General features: G+C 34.5%; 1 protein-coding gene across 1 annotated transcript; it reads left to right on the top strand.

Moving 5' to 3' along the window:
- Positions 1 to 820: 820 nt before the first annotated feature.
- LOC144855226 (uncharacterized) lies at positions 821 to 25,142 on the top strand. Its single transcript, XM_078713033.1, has 62 exons — positions 821 to 902; positions 985 to 1,061; positions 1,786 to 1,833; positions 1,946 to 2,064; positions 2,701 to 2,767; positions 2,920 to 3,068; positions 3,156 to 3,200; positions 3,654 to 3,837; positions 4,149 to 4,249; positions 4,597 to 4,754; positions 4,887 to 4,969; positions 5,062 to 5,116; positions 5,523 to 5,680; positions 5,935 to 6,051; positions 6,281 to 6,393; positions 6,487 to 6,538; positions 6,687 to 6,862; positions 6,949 to 7,033; positions 7,128 to 7,244; positions 7,611 to 7,839; positions 8,225 to 8,379; positions 8,578 to 8,684; positions 8,928 to 9,027; positions 9,199 to 9,324; positions 9,944 to 10,096; positions 10,458 to 10,619; positions 11,032 to 11,128; positions 11,392 to 11,529; positions 11,690 to 11,789; positions 11,905 to 12,724; positions 13,033 to 13,205; positions 13,316 to 13,423; positions 13,589 to 13,866; positions 14,014 to 14,212; positions 14,504 to 14,627; positions 14,796 to 14,990; positions 15,084 to 15,261; positions 15,388 to 15,460; positions 15,547 to 15,767; positions 15,858 to 15,959; positions 16,042 to 16,137; positions 16,347 to 16,514; positions 16,792 to 17,505; positions 17,619 to 17,931; positions 18,051 to 18,227; positions 18,578 to 18,856; positions 19,003 to 19,247; positions 19,357 to 19,412; positions 19,540 to 19,718; positions 19,927 to 20,107; positions 20,242 to 20,415; positions 20,628 to 20,932; positions 21,037 to 21,115; positions 21,210 to 21,288; positions 21,405 to 21,541; positions 21,930 to 22,087; positions 22,298 to 22,519; positions 22,769 to 22,832; positions 23,269 to 23,458; positions 23,767 to 23,898; positions 24,301 to 24,450; positions 24,738 to 25,142. Exons 1-62 carry the CDS (start codon positions 821 to 823, stop codon positions 24,974 to 24,976), a joined length of 10,161 nt encoding a protein of 3,386 aa, XP_078569159.1. The 3' UTR covers positions 24,977 to 25,142.
- Positions 25,143 to 25,362: the final 220 nt, after the last annotated feature.

The raw sequence follows: 25,362 nt of genomic DNA on the forward strand, positions 1-25,362 counted from the left end.
AAGAAAAATGAGATTAGTGGCATAAATGAGGGCGTACATAAATTGAGAGAATCACATTACACATTTTATCATTTATTAGGTTACATGAGTATATTATAATTTAATGCATATAAGATACACTATACTGATTTAGCAATACTTTAATAGTGTGAATTGAAAAGTAGCAACAGTCATAAAAAACACCTGGTATTCATTGATTATTCTTTGTGATACTGTATCCAGGAAGCAGCAAGGAAACAACTTGTCAGACAGTAGGTGTAAAGGTAGACTGTTGTCAAAAGGGATACATTACGCCGCTATATTCTTAGTTATCGAGAAAAAAATTTCTTTTATAGAGAATTCATTACTGAAAAAGTAGTATCTAAATTTAACTCTCTGTTGTGGACAATATTCAGGTAAAACATCTCATCTGACAGCGTAAAGGAATACATGGCAGAATATTCTTAAATATCATTTTTTTTAAAACCATCTATGTACAAACACTGAACTGAATATTAAGTGATATCGCTCTTTTTTCTGGACAATATGTGGTAAGGAAACAAAGAAAAAGAAGATATCGTCAGATTACTATCATCAAAATGATTCATTGAGTTCTTCGATATCGCAAAGAAAAAGTTATATTCTAGTTTGTTTTTAGGAAAAGGTATATAGTTTAATTTTGACCAGATAAATTAACCATGGAGGTATAAAATAATGATTTAATAGGGTACTTTTCGTGATTATAAAAGGTTTCAAGGCCGGATGAGGTATGTACCAAAAATCTAACTAATAGTAGGTATTTTTTTTTTAGGATGGCTATTGATTTTCTGTGAGTGTCATCATGGGGACAGGTGCTTCTAAAGAAGATGACCGATGGGATGGTCTACACCGGCCAAAGCCTGGTCATCAATTAACCAGACCAGGTAAAAATTGAAAATGAATAATCGTTTTTGAAAGGAAAATAAGTGGTAAAAGTTGACTTGAATTTTCTCTGTATTTTTGTAGAACCAGGTAGCGTGGTTCATGTCCAGTTAACTAAGGACGGATTCACACCTGACGATCTAATTATAACAAGTGGACAGGTAAGAATAGTGATTGAAGCATTTTCTTAAAAGGAGGAAATACAACTGTTTTGTATGCTTTTCAGATGGTAAATTATTTCAGAATATGCATTATTATGAATATAATATTTATTTTCAATAGAAAAGAGCCAATAAAACTGTTTTACAAATATCCAACAAGTATAATAATATTTTATAAGAATTGATCAAATACCAAATACTAGCAATTTAAATTGTCTTCAAACATCATAAAACAACAAAACAATATTCAAAGCTTTGTAATAATTATGTTTCGAAATAAGATATAGTATATTTTATTACATTATTGATTGTTGGAGTTTGTAACATTGTGATAGCTTCATTAAGATGCCATTATGATATTTAATAAAAAGAACAGCATCAAAGGTTGTCATAGTAACACACCTGTTTCTCAATTTGACAAACAAAAATTGTTTTGAAAATGGACGTGTGTTTATATTTGTCAATTTATTACAAATGATGGTATGTTTTTCATTCTATATTAATTCTCCATGAAATAAAATGCGATATATAATCCAAGGTAAATTAATGATTAACATGTTCAATGTGTATGTTATATGACCAACAATAGATAGATCTCAAAAGAGATACAAAAAAACATAAGCTAAATTAAACAATATAAAAAATAGCCAAGTTTTCAGAGAGTTGCAGTTTCTATTTTTGTTAAAATTGAATATCAAAAGTATAATAATTTGTGATTTAATAGGTTGTTTCCATTTCGTGGGCATGCGGTACAAGTCAAAATGTAAAACAAGTAAGAATTTGAATTTTTATTTTTAGATCAGTAAAAATACATAATTCATAAGTAATATGTAGGCCTATTGTAAATTTAAATTAATGTAATATTTCCAACATTATGTCATCAGGTTGTTCTTGACAACCAGTTAGTCTTGGAGGTCATTGGAGGGTATGATTCTGGTGAACCGACCTTTGAAGGTCAATACGATATTGAATTCAACTTAGAAGGCGAATTTCGATTTTTTAGGTAGGTACACTAAAAACCTGTAGCGGTTTGTACGGTTCCACCTTAGAGAATTTTTGCAGTGAAATACTAAAATATACAAATTTTATCTACCTAACTACCTTCGATCTGCCATGGTGAAATGGGTCTTAAAAATGATATTTCTTAAATAGATACAAAGGGTGGAGCGGAAGGGGAAGAGGAACCACTGATGGATCAAAAAAATGTACCCATGAAATGATCTTGGTGGAATATGGTGTTCCAATATTATATTTTTGACAAATATGGATGTTTACTAACTTTCGGAATTCATTGTTAGCCCCCTCTATGTAAATATTAGCCTTGTAGGTGTATATTTACAAAAAGATTATTCGTGATTAAAATCAACAAATAAATCACAATCACTGACCATATCTGATTTTGCTTTCAATCAAAAACCAATTAGTCATTGGTTAATCTATATAACTAGAATTATTTTATGGTGGTTTTATCGTGAGATATACAATTACGGTTAAAGTCCTAAAACTAAAAATGTAATTGTAATGTATTAGGAATCTTTTCCGCACAATAAATGTATGAATATTGTAAAGCAACATTGTAATTTATTTTGACGTCATTATACTTGTATTTATTAATATTATTATTATACAATGTTTTTAGTGCTGGCATAGGAACGGGAAAATTTCTAAATATTACAGTCTATTCTCAATTAATAATTCAAGCCGAGGTAATATATATTTATTTAGTTTGTAAATTAACAATAATCACAGTAATGATAAAGAGATAATTATCAAACATTGTTAGTATTTGATTTTATGACATTTTTAGTCATAATTAGACATATTTAATAATCAAATTATTAATTTGTTCTGTTGCTAGGTAACAGATGAAGGGTTTAAAGACAATGCCTGGCAGATATTTCAAGGTAACACCATCAAATGGATTTGGTCTGGGTGTGGGAGTCTACGCAACGTCAATGAGGTACAACTTTGTGCCAGACACACAGGTGTTCTTACCACAAAATCTAGGTAACAATTTTGTTGAAATTTATTCCAAGTATAGTGATTCAGGTTACTTTTAATAAATATAACATATTGGGGTTTTTATTCTTGTAGTGGTGTGGAGCCTTCAAAGACAGGAAGTTTTAAAAAGAAATTTGAGTAAGTTAAAAAGTTGCATTGGATTTCAATTTAACATAAGGAAATTAAGTTTGAGGTAAAACTTTACTTCATTGTAAGGGCATGTGGCGCAGTGTGTTAGACGTTGGACAATGACTATGAGCACTCACTGGCTAAACCCAGGGGCCCTGGAGTTTATGGGGCCCATGAGCAGTTCCCAGAGGAAAAAACATTAATATATTCCAAAAAGGCTAAAAACACCAGAGGCCTCCCGCGTTGGAACTTGGAGGGCCACTTAGGTTTCCTAAACCAGGGCCCTCATTCCTCGCATTCCTTGTATCCTTAGACAAGACACTTTACTTATGCTTGCCTCTCTCCACCCAGGTATACAATTGGGTACAAAGGTCAAACACCTGTGCTTACAGTACCTCAAAATTAATGCTCCTTGCTTTTCTTTTTAAAAGAAGATGAATGTAACTTTTATTCTTGTTGTAGATCTCCTGGAATGTTCTATTTTCAAACAGTGGGAAAGACAGGAGGTCAATTACAGTTATGCATCGTTCAAGTAAAAGAGATACAGAGAGAGCACAAGATTGATGTTACAGACATACGCTTCAATCCACGCATTTTGACTATAGAGGAAGGGGATAAGGTTTGGTGGGAATGGAGTAGACTTAAGGTATGTTAAGGGCTAAACTCTAAGGCCTAAGGTACAGTGATTGTTCTTTACATATCAAGTAAATCGGCATGGGTCTACATTTATTTCTATATTTCTGAAGTACTAGAGCCAACACATTAAATTTCATTAGGAAAGTCCATTAAACTATTACCATTTGTCTAGACACAAACATAATACTAAAATATGCATTAAACAAATGGAAATAATAGGCCTATACAGAAAAATGGTACAGTGTACAATAATATGCATATATGGCCTGAGCTTGTAGACTAAAAGCTAAAATGTAACTGCCTAAACTATTTATGTTACAGTGCAAGAAACAACATCAAATTATACAAGTACAGTCGCCCTCGTTAACAGGAAGCGAGAACTTGAGTTCAGTTAGAGGTGGATTTATTTCAGAAGGTCCCAGGTAAATAGTATAGGAAGGATGGAGTTGAATGGGAAGAATATTAGAGTTTGACTATTCTATTCTTACTGAACACGACCTAGAATCAAGGGGCACATAGATGGGATGCATAAACTCTAGATTTTCAAACATTTTATAAACACTATATGCGAGAGTATAGTACAGTAGTCCAGGGGGAGTGGGTATGACATTTGGGGAAAATTAGGTAGGGGGAGGGGGGAGTCGAACATGAGAGTATATTCTCTATATCTATACATTTAATCAAACTAAAGAATCTGAGAGGTAAGCCATATGGCTCAAAAGAAGTATTTCCTTCTTTTAATTAAAAAGTCATTTTTATTTTTGATCAGTCGTTCTGGAATTCTGTGTCATGTGTTCAAGTCTAGAGGTGTTTATTACTATGGCGATCAAACTAACGATGGTTTGAATAAAAACTTTGGAATCATCCTTGTAAAACCAAAACAGACCGTGCATCCGATTGAGGTAACAGCCGAAGGATTCTACCCTGGTAGGTGAAAACAAACAGTTGTGTATTTTAAAGGATTGGAGTCAATCATTTGCCTTCTACAAGTAGAATACAAATATGGTTAGAATGGAAGATCTAAATGGAATCATTTGTTGTTGTTTTTCATATTTTCAGAATTGCAAACAATTTGTTCTGGTGACCGTATTCAATGGGAATGGAATGTCGATACAGTCATTAATACATTCTCAATTATGTTGGTAAGTTCTATACATAAAATGTATATCTTATCTAAACATACAGATTAATGACAAGGAGCTTTTCAATTTATTCTTACTGTTTTTTTTTACAGATTGATAGTTGTGTGGCAGGTGATAGAAAGAGTGGTTCTGAAGTTGACTGCAACAGTAAGTCACTAATAAATCTAGATGTCAAAAACTATATGACATATTTGAAGGTATTACACCTAGAAAGAAACTAGCTAGGCATATGAAAATCAAATAATGTATTCCCATACAGCTATGAATCCATCCTTTAAATGATGAAGATCGGGCAAGAACTTTTTGAGTAATCCTGATAACAAACATATATAGAAAGAAACGAACACAACCGATTGACCTCATAACCTCTCGTCATTTTGGCAGACGTAACTACACTAAAGATTGTGCCATCACACCATCATGAGACCATAAACTGTCATCTGGTGACATTGCTCTTATCTGGTGATCATGTTACCATCTGGGGATAGTGACACAAAAAGCTAATCACATTCCACCACAATGCCAATAAAAATTTTGCAATTTTTCTTTCTAGACAAATGTCAATATCTAGATCATACTGCTGAATCTCTGGTAACATGTTTTGGGGTCACCAGTGTGCAGTTTAACACTACAGGAGTATTTCAGTATCGAATATCAGACTCAACGATGAGTGTTGGTAGCTGCTCTATCATTGTCCAACCAGGTTCGCAGGTATGGACTTTATAATATGTAATAAATTCAATTATCAACCATATTAAGGCCAACTCAGACAGCGTTGCACAATGAGGCCTGGAAAACAACCAAAAAACTATGCTTGACGCTATTTCAAGAGGACTCGACTTGTCGGGATTCAATTCAGACAGCACCGACGAGCCAAGACGTTTCTTCCTAGGCCTCATTGTACGATGTTGTCTGTGTTGGCCTTTAGTCAACAGTAGTAAATCTAATGATTCTGTTTTTGGCAGGACCATTTCATAAAAGTTATTGAAAACGGATTTCAACCAAAGACGCTAACTGTACATGTAGGTGACAAAATTTGGTGGTCGTGGGAAGGATCAAATATAGAGCATAACATTATTCAGGTATGAAATATAGAAATAATTTCTTTGGTATATGAAAGATTCTGAAATGAGCAGTTGCTATGATGAAGTAGATGGATTAAGATCTAGTTCCTAAGCTGAAGTTCATGGAAAGAAGTAGGAACTATAGTAAAATATTGCCACACAAAAGAAATCCAAACACAAAAGAAACAAACGAATAACTTTGTCAATTTATATGTGTAAGATAAAGTTAATTTATTGTTCTTTGTAGGTGACCAGTAGTGGACATCTTATTGCTGATGGTTTCTGTAGTGGACAACCACATTCTTATGCAGGAGCTTTTCTATATGAAGTTGTCAATACAGGAGAGTTTTTCTACAAAAGGTTAAACTTTTAAAACTTTCTTTGATTTTAAAAGAACACTACATAATAATAGCGATCTAGAAACAAATTACGTTTTAAAATTTGATTTTTTAGTTCTGGATTTCAAGATATGTTTGGGTCATTTGTGGTGAAGACACAGGCCAAGGTAAAATTACAAACTTTATATTCTCATCATTATCCCAAGTTCAAATATAACCCCACAAATTTAAATTTGAGTGAGACAACAGTCAACTGCCTGTAAAGCACCAGATAGATATCATGGACGGGTAAAATAAATTTTGTTTTATTTCCAGGTTCATGAGGTGTCCATAGCTAACAATGTGATTCTACCTGATCCCGTTCTAGTAGATGTCAATGATTGCGTCGCTTGGTTATGGCCACAGATGAGTAAGCATGGGGTCACAAAGGTCAACAATACACATGAAATACACAATCTTAAGATGTATACACAAGACATTCTTCTGCCAAGGTAAGCATATATACAGGTCAATATTTATAGCATTTTTTAAGTTTATCTGGATATCTTGTGGTAATAATATTTTGATATTTTCTTAGGAGGTGCATTGCTAAGCATTTTACACAACCAGGACTCTACCATTACTACAGCAGGGCATTTTCTACTAAAGGGGACAAATTCATGGTAAATATTATATTTGTTCCTGTTTTTTTATTTGGTAGTCATGTTTAGCTACAAGGAGATGTATTATTTTGTAAATGTAATATTTTTCTTATAGGATGAGGACATCAGCTGCAGCATCTTAAGTTCTGTTGTCGTTAGCAACAACCCAGAATATGTCTTAGTGAATGTCACAAAGAAAGGTTTCAAGCCTGCAAGGGTCACAATTCAAAAGGTATGTTTTAAGGTTGACCTCACATCAGTATGAATGAAGGGGTACAATATTGTATCACAAGATACAAGATACAAGAAACTTTATTTTTCTTCGTAAAAAAACAAAGAAATGTCAGTTGTCGGCAAATCTGATTAAAAAGACACACATAAACGGACTAAAAAATGACAAAAAGTGTAAAAGTATAAACACCATGAAAAAATGAAATGGCATATCCACAAGACATATATATATATGTATAAACATACAATAAACCACATACTAAATATGATAGGTGAAGAAAGAATATTTTTGAGCCTATACCAGAATATGTAATATAGTCTTAATTTGCTGATATTCATTTGCATGTATTAAATATTCTTCCTCCAGCGTCAGTCTGTCATGTGGACATGGAAGGACGATCAAGAACATCACAACATCGTATATGTGAATCCAGCAGATCATTCAGAACCGTATAAACCTGTTGTAGGAACGGATGCGTTTGCGAGCAATGACAAGGACAAATCTTTCTTACATCAATTTCAAAGCTATGGAAAATATCATGTCACATCTGTCGGAGCACCAGGATGCATTTTTATTGTCAATGTTATTAATGATGGTACTGAAATTTATTTGAACAATTGTAGTTTTAAAAATGTTTTAACACTTTTTTAATGTTTATAGTATTAGACCAAAGAAGAAGAATATTGTGCACTTTAAGACTAATGACAATTTCCTTATAACCAGACTCTCTTCAAAAACCAGAAATTCTCCCAAAACCAGACTTCTTCAGCCCCAAAAGGTTTTAAATTAGTTTTTACTATTAAAAGCATTCGGAACACCAGGATTTCTTAAAAACTAAACATATTAGGCCAGGCCAAAGTTGTATTGTCCGGTATTGACTGTACATGGCCTTCTACCAAGAATGATAAAACAACAGACTATTGTCACACCAGATAATAGAATTTACAAAAGCCTTCTACATTTTGGTTTGTCTATTACAGATAATTATGTCAGTACCCCAATGATTACATCAGAATGCAACGGAGGGATCGTGAAACAATGGCACAAGGTTTTACTAAAGAGTCCAACAGAAGATGCGACTATTCTCTATACGTTGGATGGATCTGTTCCTGAATTGCATAGTGCTACCACAAGGGTATGTCAAATAATGACACTATGGGACCTTAGGGAGAATTGTGTATGTTATGACTACATGACTACAAAATGGCAAACCTGTGTTTTCCATAGAGCTGCACACTCTACCCCACACAGTATGTTCATCCTAAAAATTGTAGTCCCATCAATTTCAATTTACATTATTTTATGCACAATATATTATATAATCATTTTGTAGATCTATAAGGATGAGCAAGCTATCTGTTTAAAGCGGTCTGGATTAGTTGTTGTGAGAGCACTAGCTGTTGGATTTGATTCACTCAACAGCAGTATCTTTACCTCAAAGTAAGTTTTATCTAAAAAATAATAATGTTATTCATACCTCATAATCTTCTCCCATGTACTCGATTCCTTCTTCCTGGAGTAGACTTGCTCTTGTTCTCGGTTGGCAAAGTCATTTTATTCTACAAAGAGTCCCAAAATTGAAAATATTAAACATAGTGAACCACAATAGGTGTGATTGCTGTGAGTGTGTCATGATAAAATTATTCATTTTCAGTTCTATTCTAATTTATTTTCTATTTTCAGCCGATTTTGGGTACTTAAAACAGACAAAGACGACAGTTATGATGAAGAAGATACTTTTTCCATAGCAACAGAGGACTTTGAAGAAGATGAATTGGGACCAGTAAGTTACATTTAACACAACCCAGATTTCCAAAATGTCCTTTAATATAGCGCAGTAACAATGGATGACCATTCTATTCCAAAAGGAGAAAGGACCTTTTGATAGAATAGACATCACTGATACAGCAGGTTATCCATCTGTGTGAAATTATTATGTTTCTTATGGTTTTAGACCAACAGATGGCAGTGGTGGAATTGTGTGCCAGAAATCAAGGGCTGGATAATAGAGCCTGGTGCGGTACAAGTTACATGGGAAACTCTTGCTAGTGAGGACGCAATGCAGCTACAAAAGTATCAGGTATGAAAGGTGATTTTTATTTGTAACAAATCAAATGTATGGGGGAGAAGGAATGAGTTTATGACCTGTGAGATCTTACCTGTGTCTTTTTGTTGTGAATGAAAATCCAATCTGAATAGAAGATTATATCTACTTGTGTTTCTTAATCAATGGCAACTTTGAAAGTTAACTCTATTGTTGTAGTTATGCTTTGTTTGTTGCCATTGTTTACATTGATTAGTGGAGCAATCACAGTTTCTGGAAGTACTGTACATCAACGTCTATATATTATTATTATTACTGCCTTTCCGCTGAAAAGTCTGCCGACATTTCCGCTTGGGCTGCTCCGTAAATCTCTTTTACTAGTTTCTTCCAGTCTGATCTGTCATTGGCTAGTTCTTTAAGTTGTTTCATGTCTTTCTTGATTTTCAATTGTCCGGGATACTTAATGTCTGTATTATGCTTATAAAGGGTGAGTAGGTCGTTGCTGAGAGTTATTGGACATCAACGTCTATCTACTGCAAAGTCATTGCTTTTTGTCTGTCTTCGTTCCATTGCTTCTGCAAAAGGCCTGTAATTAAACAGAAAATCACATTTATTACTATTCATAATTATTGTGGTGTTTTTCCCCTTTTTGTAGTTGTTTATTGATGGGGTATGCTTCAGGAGTTTCATACCAGTAACATGTACAAGTGTTGTTGTATCAGGGTTAGCAGGGGGTGAGTCACATGTTGTATCAGTTGTGGCTGTTCCATCAGAAAGGACCTTTCTTCCTTTGGAATCAAATAAGCTGGTGAGTTTATATTTTCAAGTTAGGAATATAGATAGATTAAAAGATTTGGTTTTAATTTGTATAGTCCATTGGGAATAAGCAACAATGGTAATTAATGCATTAGTAGTATCATAATATATCAAGCTATTTATGAATTTAATTAAAAAATTCTTTACTTTTTTATTCCAACTTTAATTAATGTTGCAAGCTAATGCATTACCAACTGATAAATTGACATTAAACAACAACACCAACTGATCTAAGTGATGCAATTAGATGACCTTTCACAAGTAGCTAATGATGCACAATAACTACACTACATGCAATAACCTTGATATAAATGTTGACCAATAGACACATTCATTCTTTATTTTGTTTACAGTTAGTAAAACGTCAAGTGACAAGCTCATTTGGTGGGCCATTGGTGTCGTGTTTAATTGCTGACAACGACCATTCATTCTACTTAAGTTGGCCAACATTGGACAATCGATCGTGTGCTGTTTTTTATACCATATATGCCAATGGAAAACAATGCGGACACAAGGTAAATTTATATTTTGCTATATGAAATATACTATTTCTTTGCTGTTTGAACAAATGTAGTCTATGTATCTTAGAATACAATTTATTGATTTTTGCATTTTAATATCTAGACCACATTTTATCTTTCAACAAATCAATGTAACTTCAATTGGTGTTTTTTTTTAAACACGTATATTGTTTATTATAAATTTATTTTGGTTAAGTTCATGGGACTGCTGACTCTTGTAGTTATATTAATATTATTTACTTTAGCAATTCATCTCTGTATATTTTATATTATGGTTTGTTGGTCAAATACATTAAATGAAATTAAAACCCTCTTCTGGTCTTAAGTTATACAGTAATACCTATTTATGTTTATCTGTGACACAGAAAATATAACAAATACTGAATACATACCATGATCATTTTAGGTACAACCAAAGAATGAAAGCAGACAATGTAAAGTTTTAATTGAAGACTGTGAACTGAACACTAAATATAACTTCTACATTCAGGCCAAATCTGAAGGTGAGAAAATAACAAATTAATAGTAGTATGGAAGGCACAAGGTGAAAAAAAAACATGATTCTTCTGAACAGAGAAAGACAAACAAGGAGCTGTAAACAAGTCAATACTATCCATCATTGAATTGAAAATCTTTGGGGCACAATTGTGTTTTATTCATTTTATTTGTTTTTTTATAATAATATAATTTTGCATTATAGTATAAAATACTGTATTTTTATTTTGTTTGCATTATAGTATGAAATATTTTATTTATTTTATTTTAGGGTCAAGCGAAGCATTAAAATCAAACACATTAGAATTGACCTTACCCCTGGACACAAGTGCTTTCGTACCTCAAGCTGGTCACACCCTGGTAGAGCTACCTTTCATACAAGTCACTGAAGCAAAACAGAAAACTCATTGTAAGTTATTAAACATATTTTTATTAAGCAAGCATAGTAGTATCTAGGAATCAAATTAGAATATCTTTTAAATAATATTCTATGGTTAATACATAATGTATATATTAGTGAAACATTCAGAATAATTTATTTAGTAATATATTACAACTTTTTCTACAAGGTTTAAGTAAGGAGCTCCTTCCAACAGTTGATACATCAATGGAACATTCCAAATTATTGGACAATTTTGGAAAGCCATTATTTGATGAAGCCCAGGGAAGGTAAATACAACTGAATTTGCATAAACTATGAATATTCATTTATATCACACGATACAATACTCATTCTATGAATATTCATTTTTTCATAAAGATTATTCATATGTTTATTTTACAGAAATCTGACATTTGATGTAAAGCGTGAAGAGGTAAACATTAATTCCGCATGTAATGAAAGTCAGTATGAATATAGGTACACATTTAGCATGTTAGATAAACCTGAAGATGATGAGGATAAAGGAGATGTTCTCATTGAAAGAGATAATGTTGAAAATGACAGATCATCAGATTTGACAGATGCCAATCAAACTCGGCAATCTAATCAAATTGAAAATTCAGAAACCATACTGGTTTCGAAATTGGTTCAACATGATGAGCATGAGCAAGATATAAATAATGAGTTATCTCACCCTGTGCATGACCTCTCCCAGATTCCTTTGCATGACCCTTTGTTGCATGATGAACAAACCTGTAATGTACTGGTAAAAAAAGAAAACATGGAAATTAAAGACAATAATAGTAATACCAAAGATGAAATGAATGAAACAAACAATGGGAATGCTTTAAATAATAATGAATTACCAAATGGGAAAAAAGAAGAAAATATTTTAAGTTTAACTAAAGAAATGAATGATAATGAAATGTTTAGAGGAGAGGAGATGGATAAAGATGTCAAAAACAAACCTAAAGATACTCCTACAGACAGACAACATTCTGTCAGAGATGAGGGCGTGAGCAACGTTGAAATAAATGGCAACACCCTTAAAGACAATGCAGACCACATTAAGATTACACCTTCCTCCTCTGATAGCGATACAGATAGCAGTGACTCTTCTTCAAGTTCATCTTCTGATGTCAACAGTGAAAGTATGGTGACTGAAATTGATGATAAAGACAATTTGATTTTAAATGGTGAAAGTAGTGAGCCTGAAAATAAGGTAGATGATAAAAATTAGAAATTTAAGGATTTAATACTAGTAATACAGTTTGTAAATTTAGAAATGGGAACAGTTACAACAACAACAATATGCATGAATTTAAAAAGGTACTTCAAGAAAAATTCTCCTCTTGTATATTAGCATGCCTTTGTTTTTTATGTTGTTTTCTTAAGTACGATTTTTCCTATTTTAAGTCAACCTTTCCCTTACCCTTCACAGTTACAGGTTGCACCAAATATTTTAGATATAACAAATTTCAATCAATATATGGTAAAAGTATAACTTTTGACCCTCTCTTGTTACTTTAGGCCAATGTGGTACTTCCAACCCCAGTGGTAGTTGTCAGAACTAATGCAAAAGACAGCAGTATTAGCTTACAATGGCAGTGTGCAAGAGTGATCAGTGCCACATATGCATTCTCACACTACATGGTTCATGTTGAAGGAATGATCTTCTCTGGTGACATCCAAAGCCATGGAAGGTACAACTCATTGTGTTCTTTTTTCACCATTATCTTGTGCTATCCATACTTGCTTTGTTAAAGATCTGAATAAGGGAGAGAGACAAAATTAACATTTGTTATTCTTGTAGATGTGAAGTAATGGATGATGCCGGCAATGAATGTATAAGACACAGCTGGAATGCAGACTTGGCCAATGCTATCAATGTCAAACAACTGATGGACAACACTGTATACAGGTACTGCCTACGCAATTGATTAATAGGTCGCTATAAACCCTGAAACATACTAGGTCTACTGCCAATACAAATAATGAAAAGGCCACTAACAAGCCTACAAATGATGCGCTTATACATCTCACCTAAAAATAAATAAATCATGTCTTAAATCCATTTGTTTTCCAGAGTGTTTGTTACAGCCAGCTTCTCTCATTCCGACCCTAAAAGAGGAACTCTCCAGACAGTGTCAGAGATCCATCAGTGCTTAACAGGAGGTCGTGCCCAGGCACCTACTATGGCTGTAAAAAGTCTTGGTGTTCAAGAAGTTGTACTGGTTTGGAAGCCAGGGATTTGCCATCGATCTATTGAGATCATAGGGTACCAGTTCTATAAGAATGGAAAAAGGAAAGGATCGATCATTGCGATTAGTACAATGGAAAAATGCATCTCAAATATCAAACCTGGTAAGTATTAATATTTATTAATAATTTCTCCATAACCTAAAGAATACTGCAGACAAATCTCTGCTCAAACTGGTCTTTGGTAAATGTAAGAACATTAAAAGTGAGTACTTAAATTGCTCTAACATTAACTTTGTTATTTATATACAGGCACAACTCATAGATACCAAATCCAGTCAATTACCGACGACGGCAGAAACAGCGACCTTTCTGATCACATCAGTATTACATGTCCAATGAAACCTAATCCACCAAACCTCATGGTGGAGTCATCTAGTCAAGCTTATACTGCACAAATCAGCTGGTCGAAGGCGAAAGGGTCAAAGGGCAAAGTCATCTCATCATACTGGTTAGAAAGTGTTTATTGAATTCTTTACCTTGTACAAATTGGTCCAACAGTTAAATAATTGATGTTTGATGTACACAGACAGTTGGAACCTGAAGAAAAATAAATCATGTTATGTTTATAAATAAAAGGACAAAAGTATAATACCCAGGCCCTATTCAACGCTATGAGATACACGCTATTGCGATAGGATTCTAATATTATCCATACATACATGTAACAATTGAGGCATATGGCTTCAATACATAGATTTGTTTGGTATCATTAAAGTGAATTTTTAATTCTGTTTCTTAGTGTTTATGTGAATGGTAAACTTCATGGTGATGTTACAGTTGATGTTGAACATTCCAAGGCTACACAGATCAGGTATAAACTAAACAATCTTAAACCAGGCGAGTACTATGAAGTGACAGCTAAGGTAAATGGCACAATTTTCGTTACACTCAAGGTTCATGAAAATGTTTCGATTAGTAATGTAAAACATGAATTGAATATAGAATCATTGATCGTCTATTTTACCTGTGTTAAGCAATATTTGACAGTCTTGGAATATAACTAAATCATTTGTTGTCCTCTTGCGTTTTAGACATATGCTGGCTGGCGGACAATGAAGCCCTCTTCCGATGTACTGTGTGGAATAATGAGTGACGAGTCATCACCTCTCACTGTCTGTTGTCCAGCTGTTCCGGCGTCACCTACTCCACGTCTGGCAGGCATGCATGGTAGAGGGATCGACATCACATGGGATGCAGTTCAACCTTTTGCAGATGCTGCCATTTCTGTAAATAACAGTCCTAAAATACCAAATACAGTTTTTAATTCAACTTTTACCTAAAACTGTATTAGTTTTATGTTTGTTTGATCCTATTTTCAGGGATATCTGTTACTACAAGATGGCAAACCAGTGTTACCCATAATGGACCCAAACACCCAACACCACACAGTCACAGGCCTGGCACTTGGCACCAGTGTCACCCTGCAGATTATAGCCCTAACTGATCATCCTGTGGGAAGACTCAAGTGGAATGGTGAGAAGATTGGTTACATGGAAGGTAAATTACATATTATACTAGGTGACCTCTTCAGTAAAAGTGACAGTGGCTGTGTGTGTACTAGTACACTGGGGGGTAACTCCCTACTTGTCTTGAAAGATGTACTAGGTTCTGTAAAGTGAACAGCTAGGTGTGTACACCGGACGGTGTATAGTCCTTGTCCGAGACGACTTGGAAACCTTGCCGATGTTATGGCTACGTAAATACGATTCAACTGTCTTAACCGTGCGACCACTCACTTGCTGATCATCAGTGTCGCAGTGTGTAAAGTGTTTATTATTATAGTTCTTTTACTTTCTTTGAATCATCAACCAACATTGAAATTACCTTTAATTCCATTGTTTTTATTCCAGAACCTGGTAACAGATATTTTGAAGCTGAAAAATACTCTGCATGTCAACCAGGGTCAAAGTTGAGAGTAGAGTATACAGGATTAGTGCAGCCTCCAACAAATGTACAATGCCTTAATGTCACTTCACAGTCTGCCTACATCACCTGGGAACAAAGTAAATTATTGTTTATTGGTTATTTCACAATATTTCTTTCCATATATAATTCTAAGGAACCATAAAAATGTAATTTTAATTGCGTTACAGATAATGATACTTCTGGTCATTATATATCAGCCAATCAACATCAGGTGACATGGTGGGCAACCGAGAACAAGGACAGAGGTGTCCAGAGCCAAATGACACATGGTAAATACCCCTTTTCTTGTCTAAACTCAAGCAGTTTATAATATACTTTATACTTTCTAAAACATTTCTTTTTCTTATAAAGACAACTGCCTCAAATTATGTTTATTGGAGCCGGATACAAATTACACTATTGTGGTAGAAGCAAGGAAACAAGATAACTATACTGCAACAAACAAAGGTAAAACTCTGTCGCATCATTACCATATTTGAGCATATCACCACCATATTTGAGCACATCACAATGTTTTGGTCAAAATAGTTTGATAGTGTAGACAGAGCTTAAGAGAGCAAACAAAAAGGAAGTGGAGTTGTTAATGGCATACTATTAACACACTAAGTGAGATATAAAGCAAGTCTCATTTTTGTTTCTGTTTGACTATTATAAAGGTGACAGAAACAGCTACACATTCATACTGTCTGGCCAATCAGAGCAAGTTCATATTCTCACAAGCAAGCCACCAGAAGCACCTCCACATATCAGACTGATCTCAAAAACATGCAGCTCAATTGAACTAGCCTGGACGAAACCAATAAGCAATGGAACGCAAATTTTAGGTTAGTAAATAGGCTCTTTCGATTTGTGATGATCTATGACATACGCATATTATTGGTCAATGGTCACTGCCTAGATATAGAATTTGCCAAAACTGTTCGTAGGAGGAAGAGGAGGAGCCACAGCCCACATGCACAAAACAAAACTAGTTCCTAATGAAAATATACAATTAAAAATAAAGTAAAGTTTTGTGTTTCCAAAAAGGCAATAAAATACAGACGAGAACGCCTCAGTTATGCTATATCATTTTTAAAGAAAGTAACAATTTAATTTTTATAGGACAGAGAATGTATGTGGTGACAGAAGATGATGATTACTGCATCACAGAAAGTCACCTAGATCTATCTCCAGATTCTGAATCTGCTGTCATTCCTGGTCTCATGGAAAATACTACATACAAATTAATTCTAGTTGTTGTAACAAAAGAGTACTTTGATGCTGTACACGAGAAAGACAAGTCAGAATCTGCAAGATCACTGCCAGAGGAATGGGTGGAAATACCAGAAGATTCTCCTTGGTTGCCATTTGTATCGGTTACTGCTAAAACTGCAGGGACGGAACCACCAAACAACCTTCGTTGTGTAAAGTACTCTGAGAGTTCTGTGACTCTTGCCTGGGATGCACCCCAATATGGTAGTGACCGCCTTCTGAAATATGTAGTCCGTTGGATGGTTTTCAGTAATAAGAAAAAACAAACTCAATCGTGTGAAGGAACCTTAGAAATATTTACTGAAGAAACGGTAGCAGATGTAAAACTTTTTCCAGGAAGGACTTACAGTATGGCAGTGGAAGCTCATTTGTCAGACTTCTACCAAGCATCAAACGAGGGAGACTCAACTGATGGTTATATCACATGTCTTAGTTCAGACATGATTCAGGTCAGGATACCAACACCAGTTGAACCACCCACACTATATTTGAAAGAGTTCACGACATCTTCTCTGGAGCTGCACTGGCAAAAACCTGTTTTATTCACAGCTCTCAAATCATCAGGTACGTTTTGCATTATCATTTGTACATAATAACATTTTCTTTCATGTAAATTCTTATATCAAACAATGAAATCAAATTACTGTACCTTGAATAATAGGAGCTTCTTTTCTTAGACAAATCTTGTCAGTTGTGTATTCATCGCAACCTTGTTGGTTATCGGCTGATAGTGAATGGCGAGCACCACAGCAACATTGAACCCAGCGCTCTTTCATGTCCTCTCCACAACCTCACTGCTGGCAAACTCTATAGGTTTCAGATTGCAGTGATTACTAGTAACACAGGAGGTAGCAACAAGCAGTCATTTGATGGAGATGACCAAGATGAATCCTTGTCACGTCCTCTTGAGGTTACTCTTCCAAAGTATGAGTCAGGAAACTTGGTGACAATGATGGCTTCTTTTGAATCAAACAATCTAAAGGGAGATAAGTAAGCATCCAAATTAAAAATATCATTATTTCGGTCGATGTCCAAATAAAAACAAAGGTCCAATTATCTGGGTCAATGGACAGCTATCAGACAAATTATTTTATGGTTTGTTTTTGTAGAAAACAAGAATTTCCTGAACTGATTGTAACCTGGTCTGTAGCAGATTGTGGAACAGCAGAAGAGCAAGGCATTGTGGGATACAACCTGAACTGGATGAGTACAGCTGATGGTAAAGAGCATACTGCTACTGTGGCACCAGATGTATTGTCTTACAATATTCCAGTACATTACCAAAGGTCAGTAAAGCTCTGTCTACACTATCAAACTCGCAGGTGCAAATTTGAGTTAGTGTTTACCGACCGACCGACCGACCAACCAACCAACCAACATAGTGAGCTATAGAGTCGTGTTTGCACGCGACTAAGAATGTGATGTGCCCATATATGGACATGATGATGTCATACCACTACCATATTGGGGCACATCACACTTTTTTTGTCAAACTAGTTTGATAGAGTAGACAAAGCTTTAAGTATCAAGTGAGAATCCATGAATCAATTTAAAAGTGCACTGAGACTTTGGTATAAATGCGCTATATTAAACGAGAGTACATGGACATTGATTTTCGACAATCATTTTCTTTTAGATGTGTGTATGATGTGACAGTCAACATACTGAAAGAAGAAGATATGTGGCAAGATCTGAACACCCCTAGTGTCCAATGGATTATTCCTGGATCGCCAGATCCACCAATCATTGGATGTTCTAGCATAACTCCATATGAGTTCATTCTAGAATGGGGAACTCCAAGACTGTTTGGTGGAGTTGGTATTCGGGGCTACAAAGTGTACATGAATGATAAGCCTATTGGTAATGACCTAAGTGTTAGCCATCATAGGGCAGTCCTACCATGCAGACCAAACAGGTAAGTTTATATTAGTGAAATTTGATTTCAGTACACTATGCGATTCCTAAAAAGGACATACAGTAAAGGTGATTAAAATTCACACAATACTATAGGCCTATTGCTAAATTAATTGTGCAAAATATAATAAAATCTTTGCTTATTAGAACATACCATGTGAGTCTTGCGGCATTGACTGCAGATCCCAGCTCCTACCAAGACTCCCTTCTATCAGAAGAATTACAACTGAGATCTCCAGGTAATATTCCTGAATGTACAAATACTGAAAGTAAGAATAAAGCAAGTCCAACTCATTCAAATTCAACATCAATCCCAGAGGACGTATTCATCAATGTTTCCAAAGTTACAGATTCTACGATCTCTATACGATGGAGTCGGCCTTCATTTGAAGGTAAGTGTTATAAACTCTAACAAACATTTATACCAAACACAGTAAAAATACAAAAATAACTTATTAGAAATCACAAGATTGTACATAAATGATATAATTTAAATTTCAGGTGATGAAAACATTAAAAGAGTCAAAATTCAATGGAGCAGTGTTCTAAAACCAAAGGTAATATTCTGTAATAGTCTTATGGGGTAGAAGGAGTAAGGAGAAGAGAAGTAATTAGTTTATTTGAAAGTACAATTTCTAGATAATTACTTGAAGTATGTTAACTACATTACCTTTTCTACTGTAGGAAATTGAAGCGCTGCTGAAGCCAATTGCCAGTCAGTACACCATCAGAAACTGTTCTTCTGGTGCGGCCCACTTTGTCACCATCTTCATGCTGGATGCTACTGACCAGGTCATTAACAGGTCAAAACAAATTAGCATACATACTGCAGCTCCAATACAAACACCAACACTCGGCATTCAGTAAGTGTACTTTTTTCAGACTGTAATTGACATCATACTACCCTCCCGCCTCATGAAATAGTTTTTTTTTCTTACCAGGTTTAAAGTCAACAAGAAACTCCCTTCTTGATATTCTTTCACATGCAGTAAATTTCCTTCATATCTATATATTATAATCTAATCGTAACAAAATAAACATTCTAAATTTCTCAATTTTTTCCTATTTTAGAAGTTCTGAATTTCATCAGTGTACTTTAAAATGGGATAAGCCAAAGGTTTTTGGCGATACCTTACTCACAGGTTATAGGTTAAAGGTCAATGGAAGTGACTTGAAGAACCTTCTTCCACAAGAAACAATGTTTGTGTTTACACAAGGAAGAATGTGTAGAAAATATTCATTTTCAATACAGGTAAAAATTATTCTGTACTTGCAGTGTTTGTTGAAAGAGAAACTTTTAAACAAAAGGAACAAAAATAGGAAGAAATGTTATCTCCAAGAACAATGGAACAGTTACAATTTATATGGCTTCTTTTTATAATATAGGCTTTGTGTAATGTGAGGTACTTAAACAGCGAGATTTCTGAACCAATAGAGATCGAATGGCCTGGTGCTCTTCCACCAACCATCAACCGAGTACAAACAACCAAGGCTGCATCTATCAAGATACAATGGACTGAACCAACACTAACTGGGGGAGCTAAAGTGGCACATTATAGGGTAAGATGCCAGCTCAGAAAGAACAAAACTCACCTCATGTCTCTCTTTTGACTGGAGAATAACTTTAAGCATGGTAACAGCTTGCTACAGAAACTGGAGTTCTAGATTGTGTGTACTTGTAATAAATTTTGTTACACTGAAATATCAAACAGCAATATCATTTTTTAAATACAATTGTATTCAAGTTGAATCAATATATGTTGCATTTCTAGGCTGTCTTAGTTGATGAATCAGCGTGCCAGAACAAAGCGCAAAGACGTGCTGCCACCATCGTGTCACCAGTCATCGACCCAGAAACATTCACTGCCGAGTTCCATGATCTATTGATAACATCAACATACAAAGTATCTCTAGAAGTCCATCTAGAAGGTCTTGATAGACCAGTACGCACAAGGTCCATTGCAACTAAAGTAGCTAAGAAACCTTCAAAACCTATAGTCTGCTACGTGGTTCGTGGGGTATCAGAACGACAGACATTGGAAAAAGATGCATGTGAACTCATTAACAAGCGGGACAAGTAAATTTGAATGTTTATATTAAAGGATAAACTATTAAAAACAATTGAAATGGTACTTATAAATCAAAACAAAATATTACCTTTGTGATATCTTTATTTGACAGATTATTACAGCAGCTACTTGTGTTTCACGGCAGCCAGGGTCTACGTCATGCACCAGCGAGCACACAAACAGACCTTCAGGTTAGACCAACTTACATTCCAAAACTAAGAAATTAAAAATGAATAGTGTTAAATTTCATTTAAGGCATACTTACACATACAACTTTATCTACAGCTTTCAGATGTCTTGGGTTCCCTGGGAGAGGTCGAAGGTTATTTAAAACAGTGCTTAGAGGCTTTACATGCTTTTACAGGTATGTAGTCATATATTTTGTAAGTGAAATCAATTTTTTAAATTCATGCTTCATTTAAAGTTAGAAGACAAAACATAATAAACTTACTTTATACATTTACTGTTGTACTGTGACAGGAGCAGTAGAAGTAACATTAACTTGGGAACAGGTGAGAGATGATGGTGACGCAGTTGTCACCGGATACAAAGTCTATGTGAATGGCAAACAACATGGCTTCCAAGTCCATGAACATGTTAATGAAATGGTGCTTAAGGTAACTAGAATATTCACAGCATCATTAAGTTCCAACTTTGTCAGTGAGTTATCAGTACTAATGATCCTATAAGGGAGATATTAGAAATTGAATACTCTGAATTTGTTATGTGACCAACATCAAATCAGGGAAACAGAAATGCGAGTGACGGTGACACCTAGTGATGTAACTATTGGAATAAAATTTCTTTTATTGTCAAACAGTAATTGTATATATGGCTTGTTGTAAACCATCAAGCAGAAGATTCCGGTTTGGGTGGCTTTTTCTCATTCTCACAGATTTCATTATCTTCACATTTACAAATTAATATTAATTTCCAGTTTATCACTGGGCAGTTTACAGTTTCTCTATGCCTGCACATTATATACATTTCATAATTTGTTTATAGTTGAGTGCTTACCATCCAAACAACAAGATTACTGTGGTAGCAACAACGAATCATGCTGTAGGAGACAGTGAACCCTCTGATGTCATCATTGTCAACACATCTCCTTTCAAACCTTTCTCCAGTTATTGTTTTCACTCTATTCATTCAAAGGAAACAAGGTATAAATAGAATAATTATTTCAATACAACTTTTAGAATTTCACTGGGTTTTAGTAGTTTTAGTTTTAATGTATAGCTTGTATAGAATAATTATTATACTGTGTTATTCTACAGCAATTGGAAAGACATACTAATTTAAAAGAAATTATAATCATCTTAGAGAAAATAATACATAAACAATACTTACTTATTCTTAAATGTCTTTCCAAGGTTTCCAAGAGTTGGTAGCTGTGCATATATTGATAGTCTTATGAGAGAAATCAGTCCGAATAATTTCAACAACATCACTGCGTTGCATCAAGGCTTCAAAAGACGCAAGATCCCGCCTGCATCTGTTAGCGTGGTTGACGTATTTGATGGATCGTGGCATTTATTAATTCCAACTAAAATAACGAATAGGAATCCAACAGTCATCCTTTTCTGGACAAAATGGTAAAAATCGTTTGTTAGAAAGGGATCAAGTCACATTGTTCTATGGCACTTAATGCAGAAATACATGTGTTTACTGCAATAATATTATTATTATAGCAATAATGAGTATAGACAGGCGGTAACTGCAATATACAGTGTGTACTATATCAAAAGAAGCTGGACCATTGACATTGCATATATTAATAATCAGTAAAGTGCAATGATGACTGTTTTAACCAATTATCCATCCATATTACTTACTTGTTGCAGGTGCCTGGCTAGCTCAAAGATTTTGACATTTTTCGTGGCATATGCAAAGAAGAAAGCTTCAACGGTGAACATTTTATTTTTATTGGCCCAATAAACTGAAAAAGAAATGAATTATAAAGTTGAAATTTGACCTATGTATGCAATCAATTAGTTAATTCTCTTTTGACCCACTGGAACATAGGGCCACTCATTTGGTTTTTGTAACAAAATATGGTATGGTCATTACACAGACACAGTGATTATTGACAGGGGCTCAATGGACAAGATTATCAGGGTAACAGCTTACTGAACTGGGCTATTTTAAGTGCACACAAGACCTAACCCCAAATATTTATTGCCTTAGATCAAACCAGGAGTGTGAATTACTTACTGTGAATATCACAGCATTATTCAGGAAAATCTCCTTGGTGTTTGCTTTTTAGAACCAGATTTTAATTCAGATCTAATAAGAAAATTCAATTAATACTAGGTAAAATTAAATATTTATATTTTCTCTTTAGGTGTCATGTATAGCTTGTTGTTGTGCAAGCAACGAGTCCACAGGTACTCACCGTCATTCTTTGATGCAAGTCATTGTGGGTAATAATTGGCGCGACGATAAAACAATACGACACTGCTGCTGCTGTCATACAAAACATGCGGGGTTAAACCCAAGACGTCAAACATCATCCGTTTCCAAGATCTTACTGGGTTTGTAATCTTTTTAACACAGTTTTGTTTCAATATAAATGTTAGTCTTATCTATATAATAATGTAAATTATATATTTACATAATTATACAGGTGATAGTAATTTAGATCTACCTAACTTGATTACCTTGAATTAGAGATACTTGAAGCCGCGGCTTGTGTGCCTCATAAAACTTTCTCAAAACCTTGTCTAACATATGGAGTGAATTCCCTGTGTGTGGATCATCGGACATACAATTTTCATTCTACTTTATTGGTTTATGGTTTTTGGTTGTAGAGATTAAAAAATATTTGTTCTGTTTCACACAGCCTCAAGTGGTAAAGGACGTCGTCACAGTACAGTCAGTCTAGACATGACACGCAGTTCACACAATAAGATTTCAGTTCCAGAACTGTTTGGAGTGATAGGAGTACCAACACTAGTTATATTACATCCTGATGGTATGCACAGTACCTAAAAAAAAATATTTATAGCATAAAACAAAACATAAATATTAGAACATTTTCAACATAATACTTGTGTTCAGATGGTGTAAAGCTCTGTCTACACTATTAAACTAGTTTGACAAAAAATGTGTGATATGCCCAAATATGGTAGTGATATGCCCAAATATGGTAGTGATATGATATCATCATGTCCATATATGGGCACATCACATTTTTTTGTCACAAAGTTTGATAGTGTAGACAGAACTTCACATCTGAGGTAAAGTTACGTAGTTGAAGTAAGTCTTCACTGGCATTATCCAGGACTATCCAACAAACCAACTGTTACTTCAGAGCTTACTTTTTCAGACTCGTCTGAACGTAGCTAATATAAAATTGTATGAATTTATTTCATAGGTCATGTAGCCTGGCAAGGTAGATTCGCAGCTCATGATTTGACCTCATTTGAGACGTTGCTTGATGGCATATTAGAGAATCTCACAGAGACAAAGAGTGGCCAACCAAAGCAGACTAAGAATGAGCAGAGTTTAGCACTGTCCTCACTCAGTAAGTTACAAGCATTGTTAAGTATTGATACTCACTAAAAGAAAACATCTCTCTCTCTCCACTCTATTCCAATTATCCCCATTTTGATCTTTCTGTCCTCCTCTTGCTCTTGAGTAATCTTCAAAATACTTCTACCGATGCGAAAAGCCTCTGCACATGTCCAAATCATCTTGACCATTACTGTAGACAAAGCATTCGGAGTAAAGGTGAAAATTAGTTCAGATAATTGTCCATGTTTCAACCAAACTGAAAAAAATGTTATTCTTGAGATTATCATCACTTTTCAGGTTCAAGTTCTTTCCAGACTATCACAATACCATCGACTTCACCATCACCAGAACGATCCTCCTCTTTGATTATACATGAACGCAATCTACGCTGGTTAGAAAGGCCCAAGACTAGTAGACAGCCTACAACAGAGAGTAAAGCTGACAAGAAAATAAGCATAAATAACCGGCCGTACACTTCTGCCAGGTCTAAGCCCCCAAGGTCACAGGCTAGGCCAAAGTCATCCCTAACAATATAGATTGAACCTTATAGACATGGTCCTAAATTGATAACTTAAAAGTATTTTCAAATCAGCTTTAACTTTAAATATTTCATTAAAGAAATCCACTTTATTAAACTAATATCAACATAAGTGCAATATAGTTTTTAATATATTTATTTTATTATATTGTTATAAGCACCAAACAAACTGACATAATAGTTTTAATACTTTTTTTTTACAATTATTTTGTGACAATCATACCTAATGTGTGATATGTATTAAAGTGTTAGAGCTTCTTTGTGTTAAAAATTATTTTGAAATTGTTATGAAAATAAACATAAAATAGAAACTAAGTATATGTATTGAATTGAAGTGTAATGATGCTACACATCAACCCAGAAAACAATATCGTATTCGCTTGA

This window comes from Antedon bifida, chromosome 11 (assembly GCF_963402885.1).
Source record: "Antedon bifida chromosome 11, ecAntBifi1.1, whole genome shotgun sequence".
NCBI lineage: Eukaryota > Metazoa > Echinodermata > Crinoidea > Comatulida > Antedonidae > Antedon > Antedon bifida.

Excerpts from the sequence above, each read along its gene's own strand:
- LOC144855226 (XM_078713033.1), top strand. The coding sequence starts at position 821 with ATGGGGACAGGTGCTTCTAAAGAAGATGACCGATGGGATGGTCTACAC. Across the intron at positions 4,970-5,061 it reads ATACATTCTCAATTATGTTG|ATTGATAGTTGTGTGGCAGG; the intron begins GTAAGTTCTATA and ends TTTTTTTTACAG. Across the intron at positions 11,530-11,689 it reads AGCAAAACAGAAAACTCATT|GTTTAAGTAAGGAGCTCCTT; the intron begins GTAAGTTATTAA and ends TTTTTCTACAAG.